Below are 12240 nucleotides of genomic sequence, written 5' to 3' on the forward strand. Positions count from 1 at the left end.
TGTCAAGCTCCATACTTCGGCTGCATTTAATCGTGTATATCACCCGTCTCTCCCCCACCACCCCTGCGCTGGGAATGAAAGGGGTGAGGAGTTATTTGGTGTGTGAGGACTTGCGGGAGGCGCCTGATTTGATGAATGGTTTCCCATCACGCCGGGTCGCCTGTTTGTGTCCTGTATGTAACGCCGGGATCGCAGTAGTTCGCAACTGTTCACATCCAGACACAAGCCTTCAGGGACCTGGCTGGGAAACGCAAGGAAATGGCCAAATAGAACGCCACCTCGCGTTTCAATTTAACCAGCGTTTGCTTATTTATTTATTCATTCATTATTTTATATATATTTTTTTTTAAAAATTAAAATTAAAGAAAAATGAATTTAATAGAAAACGGAAAAGCATGGGATTCTTTTTTTAAAAAGTCACTTGTCCTCCACATTATGAAGTTGGACTAAATGACATCAAAAGGAAACAGCAAAAAGCGCATCGAGAGCTAATGTGATTAAATCGTACTTTGCTTTTTTTTAAAATCGGTCAGTGGGGTTGTTTTCGGGGAAAGCTCACACGGTGTGTGCGGAAAGCTGGTCAAAATTTACAGGGGGGGGGGAACACGTTAATTTAAAGACTCAGAATGACATATTATAAAGCTGTTATCTACAGCTCTTAATTGGACAATCGGAGCCACCCCAGTGTTCAATATCCATGTTATTTCCCATCTATGTTGGCCATTCGGCGGGAGTGATGGGTGGTCACAAATTTGGAGCAACTCCGGTCTCCCCCCCCCGCCTCCCCTCCTCAGGGGTGGGGAACAAGGAGAGACGAAGCTGCTGCCTGACTCTTTCGAACTGCTGTGCAGCTTTGGAGGTCAGCGGGACCGAGACTGTCCGGGAGCGAACGCAGCGCCGGTCTCCCCAATCCTCGACTTGACGGGCTGCCCACGGCCACTTTCCAGGATCAGATATAAACAATCTCCAAAAAGTCTTTAACTGCTAGTCGCAAAGGAGCCAAGATCGCTGCGGCGGTGGTGGTGGTGATGATGATGATAGTAAAAGCCTCCGTGGTAGGAGGGTCTGGGCTGGCTACGCGTTAATTAGCCCTTCCCAGTGCAGCGCCAGGCAGTGTAACCAGTTGCTGTCTTGCTAGTCGCGGGGGTGGGTGGATGGGACCAAAAACCTTGAACAAGTTTCTCGCTGCACACAGCTACCCCTGCTGTAAGAGCACAGAAACTAAGTGGTGTGTGTGAGTGAGAGAGAGAGAGAAGAAACTTTTTTTTGGACGAATCTTATTTCTCACTTGCAGTGCCAGTTGCTTCTCTTCCCCCCCCCCCCCCTGTCTGAACCAATTTATGGTTTGAGAAGTTGAGGAAAACTTCTACTGGTCTTGGCCGAATTTACTGGAATTGTCTGTTGTGTCTTAACTACCAACATGACACTTTTGGGCTCAGAACATTCACTGCTGATCCGAAGCAAGTTCAGGTCAGGTAAGGCAGTGTATAACTTGCCGCTTTGCAAGTGCTTCTGCTATAATCTTAAAAGTGTACATGTGTCATTTTCAACCTTCGTTTTTACTTCAGTATTTGAAATAGGATAATTGAAGACAATGATATGTTAGTTTATGGAGTGACTACGTTCTTTCAAATATTTTGTCTTATTCTTAGTGAGCTTCATTTTTGGATCCGTTACCCACCAGCAAACGTGTTTATTTTTAATATTCTCTTACTTTTCTGTTTGCTTTTCTCATGTGCCTGTTGCTTATTTTAGTTTTAATTTAGTTTCTTAGATTTTGCAGGACAAAACATTCACAGCAATAGCCACATCCGACCTATAGGGAATTAGAAAAATGTAACATGTTGATGCCAATCTACTACTTCTTGTAATGTTAGATGATGCTTAATCTTTCCAAACTGCAACAGATAGGTGGTCCTTAGGGCCTTGTGAGGTATTTACGATTCCTGCCTTTTCTATAAAATTACTTACGTATTTACTTACCTGCTGTTCAAAGCTAGCTGGGAAAAAGATGAAAATAAATCATGTATGTATTGCCAAGGTTTAAATAAAGAATTAACCTCTTTCTGACCTCCTTCAGTGTATTTGTTTGGTAATTATTGCTGTTTGTTTGACTGAGGCTAATTTTGAACCTAAAGCATCTGGAGAAGTTTCAAGCTAGCACAAGAGGTTCTCCTAATGTGCCTGTTGACAGTGCAGGGGTATAATAGAATAAAACCAGCAACACTGCTAATGTGTCCTTGAAATCCAATTTAACATTGTTGGAAAGACATCTCCTTGTATCTTTGGTTTTGACTGCCTTCACTTGTTTGTCTATAAATAAGAACTATCTGACAGCACCAGCATGTCAAGGGTTTTTCCTTTTTATGAGCAGTTGTTAAAATACAAATTGATGTAAAGCCCAATGAACGCTCTTATGATTAAACCTTCAAATACATTGTACAGAACATTACATTGGGGGTTGATGTGTTTGTGCACTTGTTATAAATTAAATGGTTATAAATGTGAGACAGAATTATGCATATCAAAATGTACTTGCATTGTCCTGAGACTGGATCAATTAAAATTATGTCATTTCAGCCGATGGAACATATGTATATGTTTGATAACCAGGACCTGGTCAATTAACTGAAGGGTAACTTTTAGTGTATTTTGCATTGTCTTCTGCCATAACCAAAAATTCCAATAGAATATTATATTCAGAATCACTAGTTTATGCATATGTATAATTAATTTTAAACAGCATGTGTTTGATGTGTTATAACCAGCATGTGTTTGTTGTATGAAATCTGTTAGTATTAGAATTATAAAAATGTAACTCTTCAACTTTGTGACAACACTGCCACCTTCCTGAAACACATTATAATTGAATTTGACATTGCATATTTCATTCATGATTCTGATTTCATAAAGAATGTTTCAGCATTTTCCTGCATTTCTAAATAGTGGAAGTTTAGTTTTTTTCTAGCATTCCTTTTTTTTAAAAAATGCATAAAGTTATGAAGATTGACCCTGCATGGGTAACAGCACTCATAGTGAATCCGGCATGTGGTTAGTGGAAATGGACTGTACACCACTGCTTAGTGAATACAAGTGAACCAGAAAACAGTCACCAAATTGGAGTTTTCACTGAAAAAGAAATTTCTGTTAAACAATTGTTTTGCACAAGCACTTATGATTTACAGTTGTTCCTGAAATGAAAATGTACATTACTTAAAATATAGTAATGCAGCTTTCTCAGATATTTGGTAGAATGTCAAAAACCCCGCAGTGCATGCAGCCGCACGAGCTAAGAGTAAATAGTGGGATATCGCAACAAAATATTACAGTTTAAAGTATCTATACAGCAGGTAAATTAAAGAACTTCTATCTTTTTGACTTTTGATTCATGAAACAGTAAAACTCATCCATGTTCGTCTTTTAAAAATACTTCCAAATGTTGGTTTATCTTGCTCTGCGACTGACTTGTCTTTAACAGTATATTTCTGTGATCTATGCTACATAGCTCTGCATCCGTGAGCTAAATGTTGGGCTGTCAGCTGTCCGATTCTTTGTTTACAACAGCAGTTGATGCTCATGCCCTTCAGACACTGGACAGCAGACTCTATCAGAACACAGATCAATCACTGTCCCCTTTATTCTGACTCGGGCAAAGCTTTCTTTGTATATTAGTCTCCTTCATATAATTTACTGACTATATGATCAATTGATCCTATTTAATTAAGTAGCACTGAAACTAGCCATAATAGTTACGGACTAATTAGATTACTTTATTAACTAATTTATGCAATTCAGTGGCTATTTTATGCAGGTTCCTGCAGTATATATGCCAGCAGTGCTCTGGCAGTAACCTCTTAAAATGCTTTGAACAAAAACAAAATACGTTATTTCATAAAATATGCTATACAGTTTTGGTCATCAAAGTTGGACTTCAGTTCACACATCTCAGAATCCCCTCTTTGTTCTCTACCCATTGATTGCATTATGAGAATTGATTTGAAATCATGCTGGACCTGGACAATTAACAGTCATTGACCCATGTAATTAAATGATGAGGTTATAATCGAATATGAAATTGTGTGTAGCCTCATGTCACGTTCTCTGTAAAGCTCTTGTATTTATGCCAGGGTTGGAATGCTACAATTTTTGAACTATAACGCAAGGATTAGAATTTAGTATTAATTTGACAACATAAAAACTTTGCAGAGTGTTTTTGTCAGTTAGAGCGTAAGCTTAGCTTGAACAGTTTTGCTGACCCTGAAATTCACCAAGTCATTAATTCTGTTTTCACGGAAAGTCTTTTTAGTCCAGTTTTCTCTGAAAACATCATTCTGCTTAATTGCAACATTAGCCTCAAGTGTAATCTCCCATCTGGAATTTATCATTAATGCAATGTTACCAACGTAAAATCAGAATATTATAGTGATTACTGTCCCAAAATAGTTCCACTGTAATGCCATACTATCATTTTTCTTTCAAGCCAACACAGATGCTAAAATGTTGACATCTACAACACCTGACATCAACCTGTTGGTAGATGTCCATGATCTGAGCTTTGCTGCACTAATGCGCAGCTGATCCTGAACTGCCCAGTATAAATGTAGTTTGAATAAGGCCCAAGTACTCAATGCATTACCTCCACAACACACAAAGTAAACAGAGCTAGAATTCATCCAAGTTACAGTTCAGTTAGGGTCGATATCTGTTTTATTAACTCCTGTGCTTAAATTTGTCACACCATTCTGCATTTTCTAGCTGTGAGTGGTGCTTTGTGAAAAATGCTATGTTCATTGTCTTAACCTTACTGTAACCTGTGCTTCTATGTAGCACAGCTGGTGACAGCTCTGGGGACTGAAAATTAGGATGTCATTGTGTTGGAAGGAGCCTCAAACCGAGTCCCAAATCAAAGCTGACTTGAATCTCAGTGGCTTAAAGAGCTGAGAGAAATGAACTGATAGGAACACATTTTTTTAAATGAAAAGAAATTTAAGTATTTTGAATTTTGCTGTAGAGCCAGGTGTGTCAAATGGCAAGTTCATTCATCCCTGCACATCTGTATGCACTTTAGCAGAGAATGGTCATAAATATTCCCCAACACACGTGGCATCTTAAATTCTGTTTCAGCAATAGAAGAAAAATTGTAAACAGCACTGTTGTTCAGAGGGGAACTAAGGTTTGTCTTGGTTGATTAAACACCTGAAATCCAAGTGTGCCACAGGCTTAAAAACACACAACACACGGCATATCAGGCAGTACCTGACACGAAAGACAAGTTAATATTTTTACATGGGGCCCGTGCCCATCAGGAGCTTGGCTGAATCTGTTTGTTGGTCCTTTTACAACATAGAATGGTGCCTTTGGCTCATCAGTGCTCTTGGATTTAAACCCAGATTGCAGAGATGAAAGCACAATCTGGTAACCCGTTTGCTCTGAATCTCATGTGTAAGCGTTTAAGAATATTTATACGGTGCATAAAAAGAAAGCAACAAATGCTCTAACTTTTTTTTTAGATTACACCCTTCCAGCCTTGGGAAGGGGGTGATTTTTAGGAGGCCTGAGCAAATAATGCAGGCTTCAGGGAAAATCTGCGTGGGTCAGTCCTTTCTTGTAGAACTGAAACCAGGCCTGTGACAGTTGACCATGGAGCAGCTCTCTGTAACTTTTACACTGAAAGATACAAGGAAGTAGCACTGTGCTGAGATTAGCACCAAAAAAGAATGAAGCATTCTTCATGTATTTGCTTTCCCTCATGTCTCCATTTTGCTGGGATCCACTCGCTCCACGACCTCACCCAAGTGGCTGTTTTTTATGTGGCAGCCCTAGAGGTAATTATTGTCAGACTTTTCATCTTGAGATTGGTGGAGACATCATAGCTATGCTAAGTCTTGCCCTCATCCAGTATTCATATGCTTCCAGCAGGGATTGTTGGAAAGTGGATGGGAGATGCTGGCTTAGTGCCCTTTAGATGGCAGATTTCAGTGAAATTTGGGTACAATGTCATGGAATTGCAAGTGAACTCACTTAACTGGGCAAAGGAATTGCTTTGCTTAGCAATACTGAAATTATCTAAAATGTTGGAGCTCAACTCTACTAATCTTGCAGACAAATTGATTCTACATCTTGATCCTCCAAACCAAGATCATTTTTCACGACTGTACTGATCTCATCCTTTAATAACAATGCCACACCACCTCATTTTCCTTTGCGCATGTAGTTCCAAAATGTTTAATACTTTTGAATATTTAGGTCCCATCCACAGTCACTTTGTAACCCATGTTTCTGTAATGGCAGCCAGATCGTTCTCATTTATTTACATTTGTGCGATCAATTCATCCATTTTGTTACGAATGCTGCATGCATTCCTAAACAAAGAGCCTTTAATTCTGCCTTTTATCATATTTTCCTATTCTGACCTTATTTGCTGGTGCACTCTTAGGTTTGCATTGTGCTAAAGTGTCAACCAAGATTTAGTGCTCTCCTCTCAATGTTCTGCTTAGAAGCAAGAGTGCTACAGACTGAACCATGGCTGATATCTGATACAGCAGAAAGGTGCCAAAAAAACTGGTCACTTTACAACGCCCTGAGTGGCAATAGAAATCTGCGAGTGGCCATGTTGTTCATTAGGGCTTTCTGTAGAAGTTAGCTTACAGTTATCAAAACCAAAGAATAGAATTCCCAAGATACCTGTGACTGACTCACCCTCTCAGGTACAGTATAGTTGGGAGAGTTCAGGCAGGTATGAACAAAATGAGAAAGTAAAAAAGTTTCATAATGGAAACAGAATAGATTGGAAACCAGTAGCTTAAGAGTTGTGCTTGTCATTGTACATTGTACCCTACATTAGAATTAGTATAATGTAATGGTTGCCAATGAAGTTGTGGACATCCTAATTGTAACCACAGTTATATACCCAACCTAATAAATTACTTAACAGCCCCTAAACTGTTCATTTTAAAAGAAGGGTGATGCACAGGAAGGTTTGAAAGGTAACAATCTGGATTAGCTGTAAGAGCAAGTTTTCTGGGCAGCTGCTTGCTTTTAATTAGACAACCACGCCTACACTCATCTCAGATATTTCTTAATTGCAGCCAACTGTCAGCATGCAGAACTATCCATTTTAAAAATAATTGCTGAAAATTCTAATTTTTAAGGAAAAACGTGCATGCAGACGAGCTATCACCTTCATTGTCAAAGGCACCATTTCACTTTTTCCTTTCTTTCTACTTACTGCTTTCAGTAGGTGACCACCCAATAAAGTCATGAACAATTTGCTGCCAGCAAATCTATGATTAGAAATTAAGGGAGCGTTTGAAAAGTGTGACTACATTGGCTGTTTTCCAGATGTGCCAAAATCTTACCTTAACATTGTGCTCAAGATCCACCGTGGCTACCTTGCAACATGTGTTTGTGTTCTGTGCATTAACCGTTGAGCTGATGCTTGCGCTGGACCTGGAGTGAGGTTGGAATTTGCACTCCAGCCGTACTAACGATTGCTTCACACAAAACCACAGTTGTTGAATGGATGCAGGGTTTGGCACTTTCAGGGTATTTTAATCACTCTATCTTTACAGTGCAGAAGGAGGCCTTTCAGCCCATCAAGTCAGCACTGGCTCTCTGAAAGGGCATTCCACCTCATCCCACTCCCCTGCCTTATCCCCATAACCTTGCACATTCTCTCTTTTCAGGTAGCAATCCAAATTCCTTTCGAATACCTCGATCAAACCTGCCTCCGTCACCCTGTCAGGAAGTTCATTCCAGACTCCAACACCCTTTGGGTGAAAAAAATTTTCCTCACATCACATTTACTCCCTTTGCTAATTATTTTGAATCTGTAGCCTCTAATTCTTGATGTTCTCTTGAGTGGGGACAGTTTCTCACTATTTGCCCTGTCCATACCCCTCAGGATCTTGAATATCTCTATGAAGTCCCCTCTCAGCCTTCTTATCTCCAAGGAAAAGAGTCCCAACCTCTCCAATCTGTCCTCATAGCTACAGTTCTTTATTCCTGGAATCATTCCTGTGAATCTCCTCTGTACTCTCGCCAATGTCTGAAGTATGGCACGCAGAACTGGGCACATTACTCCAGATAAGGCCTAACTAGTGTCATATCCAAGTTCAACTTGATCTCCTTACTCTTGTATTCAATGCCCCTATTAATAAAGCCTAAGATATATATGCTTTGTTCACTGATCTATCAATATGCCCTGCCATCTTCAATGATCTATGTATGTATACACAGAGGTCCCTCTGTTCCTGCACCTCCTTTAGAGGCTCTCCCTTTATTTTGTACTGTCTCACCATACTTTTCTTGCCAAAATGAATCATCTTACACTTCTTTGCATTGAACTCCATCTGCCATGTGTCTGCCCAATCCACCAACATGTCTGTCCTTTTGAAGTTCAAGACTATCCCCAACACAGATGTCAACATTTCCACTTTTCATATCATTTGCAGATTTTGAAATCATGCCCTTCACACCACAGTCTAGGTCATTAATATATATCAGGAAGAGCAAGGTTCCCAACACTGACCCCTGGGGAATTCCACCACAAACCTTCCTCCAATCTGAAAAACAACCATTTATCACTACTCTCTTTTCTGTTGCTCAGCTAATTTCTTATCCAAGTGCCTACTTTCCCTTTTATTCTATGAGCAAGTATTTTGTTGTGTGGCACTGTATCAAATACCTTTTGAAACTCCATATACACCATATCAACAGCGTTTCCCTTATCATCTTTCTCTGTTACCTGCTCCAAAAATTCCAGTAACTTAGTTAACCATCATTTTCCCTTAATGAATCCATGCTGGCTTTCCTTAATTATTCCGCACTTGTCTAAGTGACTATTGATTTTATCCCACCCTACTTCTCCTGCTTATTAAAGTGAGCAATGAGATTATACCACCCCCTTCACCTTTCACTCACTCTGTGTGAAGTGCTCTCTGTCCGTTACTTTAACAAGTTGGATAAAGAATAAAACACCCTCTCTCAAAAAGGACTGACTTAATAATGTGACAGAGCCTCCAGTTTAAGAGACGTTCCTAAGTATACAGTTAGCACAGTACTTCCATCTCAGAAGCTTTGAGTTTTATTTTGTAATTTTCAAAACACAGCCACTCAGTGCTGAGTATTTAGGTAACACAATTAATGTATGATCTCTAATATATAGGAACATAGGGACAGGAGTGGGCCATTCAGCCCCTGGAGTCTGCTCTGTCATTCAGTTAGATCATGGCTCATCTGGCCCTCAACTCCATTTATCTGTCCTTGCTCTATCTCCTTTGCATCAATACCTAACAAAAACCTATTGATCTGAGTCCCAAAAGCTCTACAATTGTTGCACCATCGACATCTTGCTGGGGAAAGAGTTCCAGATTTCGCCTACTTCTTGTGTGGGGAAGAAAGTGCCTTCGAATCACCACCCTCAGTTCAAGATTGCATCCCCTGGTTCTTGATTCCTCTGCTAGAGGAAATAGTTACCCTATCCACCCCATCGAAACCTTTTAATGTTTTAAAAACCTCCATCAGGTCACCCCTCAATCTTCTGTACACAAGGGTAACAGCCATGTAAGAGAAGGATTTTGTACTTCCATTCCCGCCGTCTCCTGCTGAATCCTGATTAGGACCTAGAGACAAGAGAGAGCTTTCACATAGGGAAGTGGAAAAGAAGACATGTCGCCTTGAGGCTGTTTGCACACACCTAATTGAGACATTGACAGAGACCTAAGGCTCAGCATTTCAGAAGGAATTGAGGAAACTTAAAAATAAGAAAATTAACTTTAAAACTGATAGAATGGAAATATAAAGATAGGCAAGATAAGATAAGTATTAATAAATCCAGCCATTTGACGTTTTAGAGCATCAGGACTTGTTTTAATAGGTTTTAACCACAACCATTGATGGTCATATAAATCCCAGAATTGTGATATCACAGAATTAACCACATAACCTTCACACAGTGCTCGTTAACAATTGCATAGAAAAGGTCTTAGTATTGATAACTTATGCTTTGTATCAATTACTCCCAAGTAGCAGTTTTGATTACAGAAAGTCATTGGCAGGATTAATGTGCAGGGCAAAAATGTTCTTTTTAAAACTTGAAGGGATAGAGATCAGTCAGTAAAAGGGGCATCACATCAACTGGCTGTTATACAATATGCTCTGCTTGTTATTCAATTCCATTGACTGCAAAGGGCCAGAAGAACAGGGCAGGCATGTACCACCATCTTGACTTTGTAAAACTCTCTCCAAAAGGTTTTTGTTTTCTTTCCGGCAGACATCTGTTACAGTATTAGCCATAATGCAGCAGTAAAAGCAAAGAGAAGGTGTAAATTGTGCACAGTTTTCAAGTTGCTTACTTTTACACAGGGTACAACTGCTGAGCAGATATATTCATAGCCGACAACTGGTGGTACTATTTTTATCGGCTTAATTTGATCAGTTGTGTATAAATCATCTGATTGGATTGCAGTGACCGGTTCAGAGGCCTCAGCACTTCACCCTGAGCCTGTCTTTTGAAAGGGTTCTATTTTTAAGGCAGTTTCCCAAAGACTTGAGTTTATCAGTTCAGCCCTGCGGCCTAAAGAACAGCTGAGGCTTGTGTGGAAATATTCTATACAGGTTCGAACACGACTGTAAAAGGCTTTCTCTGCAGGTTCACAGCACTGAAGAGTGCGCTGGGAATGATCTCATAATCTGAACCGCGTTTCCCTGCCCATTCATTTTGGTTTCTAAAGGAAACCATTCGGAAGTATGGGGACAGTTAGTGGAAACGGGGGCTTCTGACAACACTCGGCTCCAATCAGGTGCTTGTAGGGCTGTGACCCTTTGCAAAATTAAGCATGGTTGATGCTGCAGAGAGGCAAGACAGTCTGTCAGGGATCATGCCTTACAAAGTATATGGAAGCCAGGATAACAGCTGTTATGTTCACTCCTATTTCATCTCTCAGGGATTAAAAGAAGGTTTGAATATCTCATTTTTACTTGCCTTTTTTTTTTCTTCCTTAAAGCTCAGCTGCTTCTCATTTTTTTAAACTTGAACTGTAATGATGTACACTCCCTAAGCTGCTTCTGAACACTTGTACTGTTTCTAGTCGGTAGTCACCAAACAAGTTATGGCTTCTATTATTGGGCGTTGGTGATTCAGTAATAAATAGGATCCAGGCTCCTGCTCCCTTTGAATTCACCATTTATATTTGTATATGTAAAACTTGTACCATTTTTTAAAAAAATCACCTATTCAGAAACCTGTGACATATTCTGTACCTCGCTGGCTATTCAACAACAGCGAAGTGGTATCTGTATTAAGGACACATGCTACTTGAATCAGCTGCACATATGTAACATTGACATTAACATTTCTGAATGGACAGTTAAGAGTTGAGCAAAATGTGGTAAACAAGTTCTCAAGAAAGTTTAATATCATGGTCCAAATGCTGTCCAGCATGATTCTGAATTATCTTGGGGATGTGACAGTGTTTGACCTCTCGGTGTTCACTTTTTTTGCTGGGACCACACACTGCCATGATTGTGTTTAAAAGACATGTTTATAACTGTACATCCTGTTTTTCATGATATATTTGTAAGGGTGTGCTTTTTGTTTGTCTTCCAATTTTGTGCAGCTGTTGTCGTGGATACTAGAGTTTGATTCTTAAATAATACTTAAATAGTCCTTTTGATTTTCCAGGTTTTATTTGAGTATCAGAATTTAACATTGATTAAATTACAATCTTTTCAGTTCACACACAGTTAGCAAAAAGGGGAAATGAGCAATATTAAAATTGATCTTTTGTCATTTTAATTTGCTATTTTTTTTTAATTTTGAAATCACCTGGTGGCTATGTGCAGCAAAGCATCTCGATCTAATCTTTGAATCTTGTCTGCCGTTTGAGTATTTTGTCAGTTCCTAGGCACCCACTAGAGGGAGTATCACGCTATTGCAAAGCCATAGTCATCTAGTTAAAGAAAAAAACTCAACATTTGTGTAGTGTCTTATCACATCTCCCACGAGTCCCAAAGCACTTCACGTACAAAAATTACTTTGATGTGTAGCCACTGTTGAAAAGCTTGAGATTGCAGCAACCGTTTTTGCATCTAGCAGGCTCTCTCAACGAACAATGAGATGACTGGTGATATTGGTTAAAGGGGAAATCGTTGTTAGTGCAGAGGAGGACTCTCTGCTCTTTGAATAGCACCATGTGATTTAATTGGTTTAACCTGAAAGATATTGAATAGCACCATGTG

The 12240-nt window shown here is 39.6% G+C and overlaps 1 protein-coding gene across 3 annotated transcripts in view; it reads left to right on the forward strand.

Annotated features, from left to right (window-relative positions):
- Positions 1–1305: 1305 nt before the first annotated feature.
- Positions 1306–12240, forward strand: part of LOC121293740 (myocardin-like) — a 111310-nt gene continuing 100375 nt past the window's right edge. For 2 of the 3 annotated variants that reach the window (XM_041216991.1, XM_041216992.1), the window contains exon 1: positions 10839–10959. In XM_041216991.1, coding sequence (XP_041072925.1) covers positions 10839–10959 — 121 coding nt within the window. Of the gene's footprint in view, positions 1476–10838; positions 10960–12240 lie in introns of those variants that run through there. The other variant, XM_041216994.1, reaches the window with a different exon arrangement.

Source organism: Carcharodon carcharias, chromosome 22 (genome assembly GCF_017639515.1).
Source record: "Carcharodon carcharias isolate sCarCar2 chromosome 22, sCarCar2.pri, whole genome shotgun sequence".
Lineage (NCBI taxonomy): Eukaryota > Metazoa > Chordata > Chondrichthyes > Lamniformes > Lamnidae > Carcharodon > Carcharodon carcharias.